The sequence below is a fragment of the Pongo pygmaeus genome, chromosome 2, assembly GCF_028885625.2.
Source record: "Pongo pygmaeus isolate AG05252 chromosome 2, NHGRI_mPonPyg2-v2.0_pri, whole genome shotgun sequence".
In the NCBI taxonomy this organism is placed as follows: Eukaryota; Metazoa; Chordata; class Mammalia; order Primates; family Hominidae; genus Pongo; species Pongo pygmaeus.
Window position 1 is genome coordinate 206,986,810 of NC_085930.1, and position 14,799 is coordinate 207,001,608.

At 41.9% G+C, this 14,799-nt stretch overlaps 2 protein-coding genes, 1 non-coding gene and 1 pseudogene across 4 annotated transcripts in view; 1 reads left to right on the top strand and 3 right to left on the bottom strand.

Annotated features, from left to right (window-relative positions):
- CEP19 (centrosomal protein 19) lies at positions 1-6,061 on the bottom strand. 2 transcript variants are annotated; one of them, XM_054480551.2, is made up of 3 exons: positions 5,713-6,061; positions 2,240-2,439; positions 1-1,628 (listed from the first exon to the last, which is right to left on the bottom strand). In XM_054480551.2, the coding sequence occupies exons 2-3, from the start codon at positions 2,379-2,381 to the stop codon at positions 1,267-1,269; spliced, it is 504 nt and encodes a 167-aa protein (XP_054336526.1). In that variant the 5' UTR covers positions 2,382-2,439; positions 5,713-6,061; the 3' UTR covers positions 1-1,266. The 2 variants fall into 2 exon arrangements, with proteins under 2 accessions (XP_054336526.1, XP_054336527.1); XM_054480552.2 differs by having other exon boundaries at positions 2,240-2,436; positions 5,713-6,049.
- Positions 2,574-2,679, bottom strand: LOC129034296 (U6 spliceosomal RNA). The gene has a single exon (XR_008501802.1). It is a non-coding gene; the product is annotated as a U6 spliceosomal RNA (small nuclear RNA).
- The window catches only part of PIGX (phosphatidylinositol glycan anchor biosynthesis class X), a gene marked incomplete at its 5' end in the record, with an annotated part of 24,032 nt that continues 15,123 nt past the window's right edge, over positions 5,891-14,799 (top strand). The window contains 2 exons of the mRNA XM_054480892.2: positions 5,891-6,428; positions 10,666-10,729. Of these exons, the coding sequence (XP_054336867.2) occupies positions 5,891-6,428; positions 10,666-10,729 (602 nt within the window). The remainder of the gene's footprint in view (positions 6,429-10,665; positions 10,730-14,799) is intronic.
- Positions 9,027-9,081, bottom strand: LOC129034398 (U7 small nuclear RNA; annotated as a pseudogene).

The following is a 14,799-nucleotide window of genomic DNA, read 5'->3' on the forward strand; positions in this document are numbered from 1 at the left end:
TGAGTAATTATTTTGTTTTATTTAATAAACATCAATTTCCTTGTAGAAAACATAGAATTTCTACCAATTAAACAATATTGTAATAAGGATAAATGTATCAAATCACAGATAACGTTGTTAAACGAAGATGCTCTCTTGCAGATCCATTCATGAACAGGCCTAAACTGGCAGTGCCTATTGTTCATTTATTATGGGTGGATTTCCCATTTTACAAACAAACCTTTTATTTATGGGAAGAGGTTCGGCGTTTCCCAATGTCTTTAGTATATATTTCCTGATACCGGAGGGGCAGAAATCCCCTCTGTCCATCAAGTGACATCTGCTTGCAGCTGTAGGGAATTTTGCAGGGCACTCTTTTCCAGAGATAAATAATATAAAGATATAACACATAAGAGGTAATTCCCTGGTAACCATATATGTCCCCCAATCTTGTCAAACTATAATTTGCTTATGGTTCCTCAAAAAAAAATTCTGATTGTTGTCCCTTTACTACTTCCCCTCTCCTTTCAGTTGCTCTTATCAGGAATCCTACACAAGCATCTACCTAAACACTACTATTTCAAGGGCCAGGCCACCTCCTATCTCTTTACTAAAGGACAAAGTCTTCCCTTACTATTCTACTCTACAGTAATATACGCTCTGGCCTTCTTTAGCCTTTATCATGCATTTGGCGATAATGCTTGTGTTGCTTAATGCTGCTAATTAGCTTTTCACAGGTTTTGACATCTTCCAGTCAGATTGTAAGCTTTTTTTTTTTTTTTTTTTTGAGATGGAGTTTTGCTCATTGCCCAGGCTGGAGTACAATGGCGCGATCTCGGCTCACTGCAACCTCCGCCTCCTGGGTTCAAGTGAATCTCCTGCCTCAGCCTCCTGAGTAGCCGGGGTTACAGGCACCCACCACCACACCCTGCTAAGTTTTGTATTTTAGTAGAGGTGAGGTTTCACCATGTTGGCCAGGCTGGTCTCGAACTCCTGACCTTAGGTGATCCACCTGCCTCAGCCTCCCAAAGTGCTGGGATTACAGGCATGAGCCACCACGCCCGGCATGATTGTAAGCTCCTTAAAGGCAGATTCCTTTATTCTGTTTTTCCCATATTCCTCATGCACCTACATAGTAGATGCGTTAAATGTCCTGGTTTTGAAAAGTAACATGGTCAGTCCCCTATAACCCAACATATTTAGTATTCTTTACAGCTTTTTCCAGAACCAGTCTGGTAATAAACATGGATATTCTGCTAGCCCAATGCATGTTTTGAGTGTTTGGTATCAGAACTCATCAGCTGACTCTGTGTCCCACCCACAGGACTGCAGTTGATCGTCCTGTGGAAATTCAACCTCAATGTCATAAACAAAATTTGGATCATCCTTCTTCTTCTGATTTTTCTCAAAAAGTTCATCCATGATGCTCTTCCTTTTGGCAAGCTCCTTGTCATCTAGTTTGTTCAGGTCTTCCTCAGGATCAATGGTTGTTTCCTGTCGAATCTGTTCCATTGTTTCTGCCAAACTCTGCCCCGACAAGTAACCTCGTAAAAAACTGAATAGCTTCTCTAGCTGCCTCAGGGATACTTGTTCCAGGTAACTCTTGTGTCTTGGATTATTCTTTAATTGTTCAGCAGCTCTGGTGCAATCTGGAAGAGAGAAGAAAACTGTATACCACATACATACCACGTACATCATATACGCCACAAACTACTGCAACAGCCAAAATAGAACAAAAACTCTGAACCCTGAAAGCATCTCCATTATAGTCAAGCAGCTAAATGGCTTGATTGGAATGAATTATTTTGTAGAACTATTCCTTTATATTGAGCTTTCAGTGTGGTGGGAGAAGGACAGATATAGTTTTGACTTCTTTAACTTAAAAATCACTTTGTAGAGATACTAAACACTTTCAACTGGAGAATATGTCTGAGAAGAAAAGTGATATTATAGCTTTTAGATAGCAGTAGTGGTATTAATAAAATATTAAGACTATAAACAAAAAACATTTGGAAGGAGAGAAGGGAATTAATATTATTGAACAATGCTATATCATTTAACCTAGGCAGCAATCCCAAAAGGATTATTAATTATCAAACTGGAAAAAACACTACAATTCCCTTTTATAGATTAGGAAGCTGAAGCTCATTGACAGTAAGTAATCCATCCAGTGTCACACATCCAGTCCCTAACAGAGTCATGATGCGAACCTGTATTTAGAGAATATTTAAGACAGGAGGCAAGATAAGACATGAGGTACCTGAAAACTTTGAAAAGTTTCGAACTGGCATAATGCGCTGGCGAATTTTCCCCTTGATTTCACTCTCATAGATTAAGATAATAGCTGGAGGCTGAAACCTAATCCCACATTTCTTGGCAGTGCACATCATTCCCACGTACATGTCCAGGGAAGTCAGAGGAAATCTGATGAATATGTGTAAGTTGCATAATGATTTCCTGCTAAAGGGAAAAAACAACTAGGTGTTGGATAAATGTCATTCATTCCCTTCACCCCTTTGCCCCAGAAGATCTGGTTCTAGTCCAGCTCTGGCCACACATGCTCAGCCTGTGAAGCTCATTATTTTTCTTTTAATTAAAATATGGAATGCTTCATGAATTTGTGTGTCATCCTTGCGCAGGGGCCATGCTAATCCTCTCTGTATCATTCCAATTTTGGTGTATGTGCACTGAAGCGACCACAAAGCTCAGTTATTTTGAGAGCTGCCCTGAAAGTTCAGTTTGATCCTGGGTTAGTTTCAATCTGTTGGATCCCTAAGACTCTCTGGTTTTCTCAAGGATATAGACTTGTTCATATGTGAATCTGGGGATGCAATCCAGTTTGAACCTCTTAGTGTACTGCACTCTTACTGAAGATCGAATATGAACCCCTAAGTCAGCCCAATAGCTGACCTATAGGGTCTTTACTATTTATCAATTAAGAAAGGGCGTATCAAGCATCCTCGGTATCAAGGTACTATGATAAGGTAAGTTTTTTAACCTTAATCATTTTGTCCTGAGAGGTTCACCAGTCCAGAACTGTCTCCTTTGTACTTTCCCAATTATTTTACTGGAGTTTTTTGTTATTATTTATTTAATCATCTATCTTCCCTTCTAGTCAATATGCTACATGAGGGTGGGGGCATATTCATTTTTCACCACAATATCTCAGCATAATACCTGGAACGTAGTAGGCATTCCATACATTGTTTAATGCTATGAATTAACATGATGGTCCCTGTACATTTTCGTAAGCATTTAGTCTAGAAGCCTGATCAAAAAGCAGACCTGCTGCAGAATCAGCTTCTTCATATACACATCAGTAATGTCTGCAGCAACATCATATACATCATATATATCAGCTTCTTCATATACAAGTCAGTAATGTCTGCAGCTACATCATATACATCATATATATCAGCTTCTTCATATACAAGAGTCAGTAACGTCTGCAGGGCTTTTATTTTGGCCTGTGTGTCTCACTATATGATATTTTTCTAGCTACAAGAAACACAGCTATTTGTAGATGAATACTTACTATTCTCTCTTCCTTTCCCCACCCTCAATCCCAAATAATACACTTAATCCTAAGCACTGCTTTAGATGTGACTATGACATTCTCAGGAAGATTTGTAAATGTCAAGAAACACTGAGGTAAAGTGGCATAGGGTGATGATATCTTCATGAACTCAGTTCTGCTGGAGAATCACTATTAGGAACATACTTTTTATAAAATACTTAGCAGTGACTATACATGTTCATTGTAGAATACTGGGGGCAAAGGAGAGGGGAAACATATAGAAAATAATCACCCTTGATTGTGTCCAGTCTTTTTTCTAGGCATATAGTTTATAGTATGTTTCATACATACCATATCATACAAGCTATTTCCTGATGTTCAAATTTAACAACATATATTATTATTTTGTCATTAAATGTTTTATTACAATGTAACATTTTATATGACTGCTAAGTGTTTTATTTTATGGATGTACTATAATCATATTATTCACTACTTATTGTTGGACGTGAGAATTTTTACTCTTAGAAAATTAATCACATATAAGCCCAGACACAGTGGCTCACCCCAGTCAGCACTTTGGGAGGCCAAGTTGGGCAGATCACTTGAGGTCAGGAGTTCGAGACCAGCCTGGCCAACATGGTGAAACCACGTCTCTACTAAAAATACAAAAATTAGCTGGACTTAGTGGCAGGTGCCTGTAATCCCAGCTACTCAAGAGGCCGAGGCAGGAGAATCACTTGAACCTGGGAGGCGGAGGTCGCAGTGAGCTGAGATGGAGCTGGAGTACCACTGCACTCCAGCATGGGTGACAGGGCAAGACTCCATCTCAAAAAGATGGAGGCAGGCATGGTGGCTCAGGCCTGTAATCCCAACACTTTGGGAGGCCAAGGAGGGGAGATCCCTTGAGGCTAGGAGTTTGAGACCAGCCTGGGCAACACAGCGAGACCATGACCATGTCTCTACAAAAAATTTAAAAATTGGCCAGGCGTGGCAGCATGCACCTGTAGTCCCAGCCACTCCAAAGGCCAAGGTGGGAGGATCGCTTGAACCCAGGAGTTTGAGGCTGCAGTGAGTTGAGATGGTGCCACTGCACAACAGCATCTCCAAAGCATGATACGCCTATTCTTAAAAAAAAAAAAAAAACTACTTTAAAAAATTACTGTGCTCTACCTCTAATCTGATGCAATGATCTCACACCATTTTCTCCTTCTTTTCCTTCTCTTTTCTTGCTTTTTTTTTTTTTTTTTTAAAACAAATACTACTCCCAATTCACCTAACTAAAATTTGATGTTAGTAAACTAGAACCTACCGGGCACAACATAAACTCCACACACTGAAGCAATGGCTGTACTCGTCAAAGATGTATGCAGTTGGTACTCAAATAATGTAGTTTATTTTTTTACTAGACTCTCTTTTTAAAATTTAAATTTAATTTTTGCTAAAGTAATGTTTGTATTTGGAATATAAAATAATTCTATGAGGCTTATAACAACAAACTATAGTCCTTGGCCCTACTCCTCTTCATAGGGAGCCAGATTGAATTTTAAAAGGCATGTCTTCCAAAATTTATCTCTCCATTTCTTAAGAAACATGCTTATACTACCATTTTCAGTTTTTTTTTTTTTTGAAACAGGGTCTCGCTCTGTCACCCAGGCTGCAGTGCAGTGGCGTGATCTCGCCTCACTGCAACCTCCGCCTCCTGGGTTCAAGCGATTCTCGTGCCTCAGCTTCCCGAGTAGCTGGAATTACAGGTGCCTGCCACCATGCCCAGCTAATTTTTGTATTTTCAGTAGAGACGGGGTTTCGCCATGTTGGCCAGGCTGGTCTCGAACTCCTGACCTCAGGTGATTCGCCCAAAGTGCTGGGGCTATAGGCGTGAGCCACCTTGCCCGGCTATTTTCAGTTTTGGATAGTATGTTTTGACATACATTCTGTTTCCTCTTTGAGACACTCGCTCTAGAGCCCTCTATTCCACTCCAAGCCGCCTGGATGCTCTCTTGGCCTGCTTACAGGTTCCACTCCATTTAGGAAGAAGGACGGCACGTTTATCCAATTATTCTTCCTGGACACCAATACTCCTCTCCCCAGAGATCAATAACTGCCTACAATCTTGTTAGGAAGCCCCACAGCACCTAAGGGTACGGATGTCCCCCAAAGGGTAGACGATTCTCTCCCTACTCACGTCTCCACTAGTGCAAGGCTGGCTTGCTTACCCTTAGAGGAATACAGAAATGACATCTTCTGCAGGCCAACGTCTAAACAACCAGGAGTGGGTTTTTCCACCCAACCGCAGTGCACGCAAAGCACCTAAGCCGACTGTGAGACCGGGCGGAGCCTGGCGCTGCAGGAAGAGGCGACAGCCACAGCCCTACTGACGAGCCCGAAGGGTGAACTCCCCGGCGGGAGGCCCGAACCCTCAAACACCGGGAAGCGGAGGTGGGGGCCGGCCGGGGGCACAGTCCACCGGCTCCCACCTCCGCGTGCAGGGATTCCGGGTCCCGGCGGGCGCTGGCCGAGCCGTTTCCACAGCGACAGGCCGGGCGCGCGTCCCCGCGCGTGCGCAGCTCCTCGCCCGCCCCCGGGTGGGCGGAGCGAGGAACGGCTGGGCGGGGACGACCGCCCCACGCCGCGCGGGAACCGTTGGGGGCCGGGGCTGCCGGCAGCTGGGAACCGCGGGCGCTAGGCGCGCGCACCCAGCCCTCGGTCCCGGCCGGTAAATCTGGGGCAGCGCGCGGTAGGAGCTGCGGGCGGCCAGGCCCCTTCCTGCGTCCGCATCTGGCCCCGCGCGCCCCTCTCGGGCGTCCGGCCTCCGGCGTCCTGGCGCCTCGGGTGGCGGCGGTTCGGGCGGTCGCCTTGCTGCTCCTCGGGGCGGCGACCGCGCTCACGCACGGGCCCGCCGCGGCCTTCACTGCCGCGCGCTCTGACGCCGGTAAGGGGGGGCGGGGCTGCAAAGTGCGGGCGGGGCTTGGGGGCCAGAGCGTGGGGAGCGGTCCCGGCTCCCGGGCTTCTCCGCGGGTTGCGGGGATGTGGGGACCCGGCGCGGGACCTAGATCAGTAGGGCGAGCGGGAGGAGGTCAGACACTAGAGCCGCGTGCCCTCCTCCCCTCCCCTGCCCTCCCGTGCGCTTTGCTCTGCGGCGGATCCCGGGTATCCGGGAGAGTCGGGCTCGGGCCTTGCGGTTCCCAGGCTGGACTGGCCGCCCTGTTACTAAAGTTCTGAGAAGGAAAGTCAGTCGTCAAGCGTCTTGGGATGCTCTTAAGCTGCACGAAGCTTCTGATCACCAAGGGCCAGCGAGGCCTTAGCGCCCTGTGAGGCCTGAGAATCCTCAAACTGAATATAGGACTGCGTGGCAAACTGCTAGTTGTTCGTGCAAGTAGTAGTTGGCAAACTGCTTGTACTACTGAGACGGGCAAGTGCGGGAATAATTACAATAAAGTGCTAAGGTTTGATGGGAGGAAAGCACAAACCCGGCAAGTTTCTCCATCTGTAAAATGAGGATGTTTCTGTCATCCTTGGTACCATTTAGATCCGTTTAGTATCTGTCAATCAGTGCAGTTCTACTTGTGTGTTTACATATTGGGTTTTCAAGTTTATCTAAACAAAGGATTATGAGGCCAAGAAGATTTTTTTTTTTTTTTTTTGAGATGGAGTCTCACTCTGTTGCCAGGCTGGTGTGCAATGGCGCGGTCTCGGCTCACAGCAACCTCCGCCTTTCCCAAGTTCCTCTGCTTCAGCCTCCCAAGTGGTTGGGATTATTACAGGTGCCCGCCACCATGCCCAGCTAATTTTTTTGTATTTTTAGTAGAGACGGGGTTTCACCATATTGGTCAGACTGGTCTTGAACTCCTGACCTCAGGTGATGCACCCTCTTCAGCCTCCCAAAGTGCCGGGATTACAGGTGTGAACCACCATACTCGGCCAGAAGAATTTTTAAACAGTTGGATTTGGTAATCTGTAGAAGCTTCCAACATTGGCATTTTATAATTAAAAAGGGGTCAAAATTAGCGGGGCGTGATGGCATGCGCCTGTAGTCCCAGCTACTCGGGAAGCTAAGGCAGGAGAATCGCTTGAACTAGGGAGGCGGAGGTTGCAGTGAGCCGAGATCGCGCCATTGCACTCCAGCCTGGGTGACAGAGGGAGACTCTGTCTCAAAAAAAAAAAAAAGTAAAAAGGAGTCAATTTCCAGAGCCAGTTCACCACAACCAAAGTAATATTTAAGAGGAAAAATGTTGAAGGTAAATTCACATCCAACAAATTCGTTTAAAAATGGTACTTTTGCCTTTAAAATCATAATATTCTAGTATTTGCTGTACTATTTGTAAATTAGCCTTTCTCCTGTCCCAATGATCAACTGCTGTCTGTACATACCAATAGAATTTAAGCCTGTTCATAATTTTTCTTCTAATTTAATTTATAGTTGGATAGTAGTCCTCACTTGCCACCCTACCGCCATTAAAATTAAACATGATGAAGAAAAATCTGGATTTGTGTTGGGCGTAGTGGCTCACATCTGAAGTTCTAACACATTGGGAGGCTGAGGTGGAAGGATTGCTTGAGGCCAAGAGTTCAAGACCAGCCTGGAAAACATAGCAAGACCCTGTCTCTACAAAAAAATTTAAAAGTAGCCAGGTGTGGTGGCGTGGGCCTATAATCCTAGCTACTTGGGAAGCTGACGCGGGAGGATTGCTTGAGCCCAGAAGTTCAAGGCTGAAGTGAGCTGTGATCATGCCACTGCATTCCAGCTTGCATGACAGAGTAAGCCCCTATCTCTCTCTTTTTTTTTTTTTTTGAGACGGAGTCTCCCTCTGTTGCCAAGCTAGAGTACAGTGGCGCAATCTTGGCTCATTGCAGCCTCCACCTCCCAGGTTCAAGCGATTCTCCTGCCTCAGCCTCCCAAGTAGCAGGGACTACAGGTGCACACCATGACGCCCGGCTAATTTTTTGTATTTTAGTAAAGACGGGGTTTCACCATGTTGGCCAGGATGGTCTTAAACTGTTGACCTTGTGATCTGCCCGCCTCGCCCTCCCAAAGTGCTGGGATTACAGGCATGAGTCACTGCACCCAGGCTGTTTGTTCTTTTTTTTAAGAGGCAGAGACTTGCTTGGCTGGGCGCTGTGGCCCATGCCTGTAATCCCAGCATTTTGGAAGGCCGAGGTGGGCAGATCACCAGGTCAGGAGATCGAGACCAGCCTGGCCGACGTGATGAAACTCCATCTCTACTAAAAATACAAGAATTAGCTGGGTGTGGTGGCACGCGCCTGTAGTCCCAGCTACTCTGGAGGCTGAGGCAGGAGAATTGCTTGAACCCGGGAGGCAGAGGTTGCAGTGAGCCAAGATCGTGCCACTGCACTGCAGCCTGGCAACAGAGTGAGACTCTGTCTCAAAAAAAAAATAAATAAATAAAAATAAAAAAAGAACAAATAAAAATCTGGATTGGTACAAGATACATATGGGATTTGGGGATTTGTTTATTTGGGAAAAGATCATATGCTTCTCCAAAGCAAATACAATTTCTTTTTTGAGGGTTGGAGATTTTTCAGTGAAATGTAACTAGACAAATTCTAAAAGAGCTGTAACACTAAAATTTCTTTCAATTTTAGTGTTGAAAGTGGAAGTATCTTAGGCTTTAAAAGTCAGGCAAACCTTTCTTCTAATTGGTCACGTAGTTAGTTGTATGACCCAGGGCCATTTACTAATGCTTTAGAAGTTCAAGTTTCCTCCAGCAAACAAATGGCAGTAATTTTGCTTATTTTGCTATAGATTGTGAAAGTTAAAACACATATGAAAGCACCAAGTAGAGAATCTAGCATGTTAGATATTATTTAACAAATGTTATTTTTTTCTATTCTTTTTTCATTCCTTCAAATAGTTTCACCTTCACATCATTTTTCTTAATGCATCTTTTCAGAAATACATCTAATGGATTCAACAATATTCAATGACAATAACAGGATTATGTAAATAATATATAGTTTTCTGTATGTGTTTGGGGTTTTTTTGTTTGTTTGTTTGTTTTGAGACAAGGTCTGGCTTTGTCACACAGGCTGGAGTGCAGTGGTGCAATCTCTGCTCACTGCAGCCTCCCTCTGCCTCCTGGCCACAAGCCGTCCTCCCACCTCAGCCTCCTAGGTAGCTAATTTTTGTATTTTTCTTAATGGAGATGGAGTCTCGCTATGTTGTCCAGGCTTGTGTGTGTTTTTTAAATGTTCTTCCCACAGATTTACAGCTTTTGAAATGGGACAAAGTTCCATAGCAAATGCCTGGCAGAGTTGCTGGTCAGTAGTAACTGAATTTTCAGTTTTAAGATGCTTACATTGAGTAATAGTTTTCTTTTTTTGTGTTTAGAGACATGGTCTCTCTCTGTCACCCAGGCTTGAGTGCAGTGGTGTAGTCATAGCTCACTGCAGCCCCCATCCCCTGGGTTCAAGCAATCCTCCCACCTGAGGTGTGAGCTGGTACACCTGGCTCTAACAGCTTGAATGTCTGGAATCTGGATGAAGTCAGTATACTGAGATTTGTGCTTATTCTAAGTTTACAGTGGAACCCATTGAACCTTTACATGCCTCCAGCTTTGCTTTTTTTTTTTTTTTTTAAACCTTCCAGCATCTCCATAAGGCATAAATGTACCATTTTCCTGGTTTTGTAGGTGTGGATGTTAGAATACAGAAGTTGCCATTATGTATCTATCTGATACACAGTTTCGGTGAACTAGGATTAAAATGGAGATTTCCTGGCTCTTTAGCCATCCTGTTCCTTTTTGGCATCTTGGGATCACCTGAATAAAGTAATATTAATAACAAACAGTTATATAGAACACTTAATATGTACTCTTGCTACTGTTCTAAGTGCTTCTACATACATTAAATTCTTATGACAGCTAGTAGAGAGATAAACTATCTTGCCCAAAGTTGACACAGCTATTAAGTTACAGACTGGGATTTGAAATCAGACAATCTAACTCCAGAGTCATTGTTCTTAACCACAGTGCTATATTGGAAGTAGATTTATATATATATCTCAAATTGCTTAAATTTTAAAAGTTTTTATTTTTAGATTGGTTAGATTTTCTAGGCAAGTAAAGCCTACTAAAATAACTCTTTTCTAATTATTTAAATACTTTATTTAGTGCTTTTGTTTTTTAAAAAATATCTTTTGGTTCTTATAGGCATAAGGGCCACGTGTTCTGAAATTATTTTGAGGCAAGAAGTTTTGAAAGATGGTTTCCACAGGTAAGTTGCCCATTGATTTCTATTTCTATTAAAATAATGTCTCATATAATTGAGAGCAAAAAATTGATGGTTGAAATATGTATAAATTGAAAAATCAGGCCAGATGTGGTGGCTCTCATCTGTAATCCCAACACTTTGGGAGGCCAAGGCAGGCGGATCACAAGGTCAGGAGTTCGAGACCAGCCTGGCCAACATAGTGAAACCCTGTCTCTACTAAAAATACAAAAATTAGTTGGGCATGATGGTACACACACCTGTAGTCCCAGCTAGTTCGGAGGCTGAGGCAAGAGAATCACTTGAAACCGGGAGGTGGAGGTTGTGGTGAGCCAAGATCATGCCACTGCACTCCAGCCTGGGCAACAGAGCGAGACTGTCTCAAAAAAAAAAAGAAAGAAAAAAGAAAAATCACTTGCTTCCTCAAAGTTACTCAGTGATGGCATATGTGGTTCACATTTTGAAATAATGATTAACTGAGTGGAGCAAAGAAGAAAACAAATATGTATTGTTTACCACGTACAGTTGTCCCTTGGTATCTGAGGGGATTGGTTCCTCCTGGACCTCCCCTGAGGACACCAAAGTCCTCAGATCCTCAAGTTCCCTATATCAAATGGCATAGCACTTGTATAGAACCTACACACACCCTCTCGTATACAGAGGTTGTTTTATGTATACAACTAGTGCCTATATATACAATATTCCATTTAATCTTCACAGTGGCATGAAATAGATGATTTTTCTTATTTTTCAGATGAGGGAGGTAGAGCTCAAAGAATTTAAATAATTTGGTAGAAATTAGGGTGATAGAGCTCTGACTCTAATTTAGTAATATCATACTTCAAAGCCATCTCAAGTACTATGATACACTACTCTAAATCACTATGTCTTACTACAGTTGATTCTAAATGACCAAGCTGTTTCCATAAAAGAAATTATCTTCAAAAGATGAATATTTGCCCATATTGAAGACCTTTAAAAGTCTGGTAAAAAGGTGTGGAAACTTTTCCTTAAGAAAACTTGCCCAAACTGAAGCTTCGCAAGGTGATTATTTTGAAATGATTCTCAGATACTTGATATATAAATTCTGATTCATTTATTTTTTTTAAATTTTTTTATGCTGGGTGCGGGTGTTTCATGCCTGTAATCTCAGCACTTTGGGAGGCCGAGGCCCCCGGATTACGAGGTCGGGAGTTCGAGACCAGCCTGGCAAACATGGTGAAACCCCGTCTCTACTAAAAATACAAAACATTAGCCAGGCGTGGTGGCGGGCGCCTGTAATCCCAGCTACTCAAGAGGCTGAGGCAGTAGAATCGCTTGAACCCGGGAGGCAGAGGTTGCAGTGAGCTGAGATTATGCCACTGCACTTCAGCCTGGCGACAGAGCGAGGCAAGACTCCATCTGAAAAAAAAAAAAAAGGGAAGAGTATAGTTATTTCACCATGAAGTATATTTATGTTAGGATTTTGTAGATAGCTTTTTATGAGTTGAGGACTTAATCTTAAGTTTCTAGTTTCCTGAGAATTTTCTTTCATGATTGGGTGTTAAATTTTGTCGGATACCTTTTCTTCCTCTGTTTTGAGAGGATCATACAATTTTTATGTTTTATTCTGTTAATATGATGAAGTACATTGATGTTTCCAATAGTGAACCTACTCCTTGGTCATGCGATATTATCTTCTTGAAATATATCTGGATCTGTTTTGCTAATAACTTGCTAAGTATTTTTACTTGTGTGTTCATGAAGGCTGTTGGCCCATGACTCTTGTGATGCCATATTCTGGTTTCACTGTCAGGGCATTCTTGGCCTTATAAAATAGTTTGGGAAACATTTTCTTCTTCTCTAGTTTCTGCCTGTGTATCATTGGTATTATTTATTCCTTTAATGTTTAATAGAATTTAACAATGAAGCTCTGTTTTTGGATGTGTATGCTACATTCAGGGTTGTTGTTGATGCTCTTGATATGTTCTTGATGAATTGGATGAATTGACCCTTTTATCTTTGTGTAATGTCTTTCTTTATGACTGACAATATTCCTTGTCCTGAAGTCACCTTATTCTAATACTAATATAGCCATCCCATATTTATTATTAATATTTGCATATATTTTTTATCCTTTTACTTTTATCGTCTTTATCTTCAGTGTGTTTCCTGTACATAGCATATAGTTCAGGGTGGCCGTATTTTTTCTTTCCAAATCCCAAGAGCCTGTGAAAGGAGTTGCTGTTTTATCCATCTGTCAGTCTCTGCATTCTAATTGGAGAGATTAGACTGTTTATTTTTAATGTAAATATTAATATGGTTGGTTTGGTTTAAATCTGTCTAGCTACTTTTTTATCCATTTGTTTTTCTCTTTGTTGCATCTAGTCTTCTCCTTTTTTTCTTACCTTATTTTGGGTAAATTGAGTATTTATTAAGCATTCTATTTTATCTCAATTTTCGGATGGTTAGCTATACGTCTCTCTGTTTTTAATTTGTTGCTTTAGGGTTTGCAATGTGCAATCGTTACCTATCACAGTCTTCAGATAATTTTATTCCATGTCACAGATACTGTTTTATCATGACAGCTTCATCTCCTTCTCTTTTCTATGCTGTTGTTATCACATATTTTACTTTAATTTTTACTTGTGTTATGAACCCCACAATATATTGTTATTGGTTTTTCTTTAAGCAGTCACTTTTCACATTATTTATTTTAATTGTGATAAAATACCTATAACATAAAATTTACAATTTTAACTTTTTTTTTTTTGATATGGAGTCTCGCTCTGTTGCCAGGCTGGAGTGCAGTGGCACGATCTCGGCTCACTGCAACCTCTGACTCCCTGGTTCAAGTGATTCTTCTGCCTCAGCCTCCCGATTACAGGCGCCCGCCACCACACCCAGCTCATTTTTGTATTTTTAGTAGAGACGGGATTTCACCATGTTGGCCAGGCTAGTCTCCATCTCCTGACCTCGTGATCCGCCTGCCTCGGCCTCCCAAAGTGTTGGGATTACAGGCGTGAGCCATCACGCCCGGCCTACTTTTAACTATTTTTAAGTGTACAATTCAGTGGCATCAAGTACATTCACATTATTGTGCTACCATCACCACCACTCATTTACGGAGCTCTTCATTTTGTACAACTGAAACTCTGCCTATTGAGCAATAACTACTCATTCCTCCTTCTCCCAGCTCCTGGCAACCAGCATTCTTGTCCGTGAATTTGACTCCTCTGGGTACCTCATATAAGTGGAATCACATAATATTTGTGAAGCTTATTTCACATAGCATGATGTTCTCACAGTTCCTTCATGTTTTAGGGTATGTCAGAATTTCCCTTCTTTTTAAAGCTGAGTAATATTCCATTGTATGTTTATACCACATTTTGCTTATTTGTTCATTGTTGATGGGCACTTTGGTTGCTCCTGCCTTTTGGCTGTTGCAAATAATGCTGTTGTGAACAGGATTTACGGTTGTCTCTTAAATGCCTGCTTTCATATACCCAGAAGTGGAATTGCTGGATCACATGATAATTCTATTGTAATTTTTTGAAAAATTGTCATAGAGTTTTCCGTAGTGGCCACATCATTTTACGTTCCCACCAACAATGCTCAAGGGCTCCAATTTGTCTAGCAATCATATTTGAAAGCAATTAAAACATGAGAAAGAAGTATTTTATATTCCCCCACATACTTATCATTTCTGATCTCTTCTTTCTTATAGATTTATGTTTCTATCTAGTATCATTTACTTTCTGTCATTTCTTGCAGTGACAAATTCTCTTAGTTTGTGTTTGTCTGAATCTTTATTTTGCCTTTATTTTTGAAGGATTTTTCTCCTGGATATAAAATTCTAGAATGACAGCCTCTTTTCTTTTAGTGCTTTAAATAAGTTGCTCCATTATTTTCTAGCTTATTCTTATCTTTGTTAATCTCTCCATAATTATTGATAGCTTTTAAGATTGTTTTCCATTGACTGGATAATAATGTGCCTTGGTGTGATTTTCTTTGTATTTATCCTGTTTAGGGTTGGTTGGCTTCTTGGATTTGTAGACTTATAATTTTTATGAAATTCAGAAAGTGTTCAGCCATTA

What these genes read in the sequence shown, in the direction of transcription:
- CEP19 (XM_054480551.2), bottom strand. Translation starts at nt 2,381, where the DNA reads ATGTACGTGGGAATGATGTGCACTGCCAAGAAATGTGGGATTAGGTTT. An exon ending in AAACTTTTCAAAGTTTTCAG is followed by an intron (nt 1,629 to 2,239) that starts GTACCTCATGTC and finishes TCTCTCTTCCAG; the next exon opens with ATTGCACCAGAGCTGCTGAA.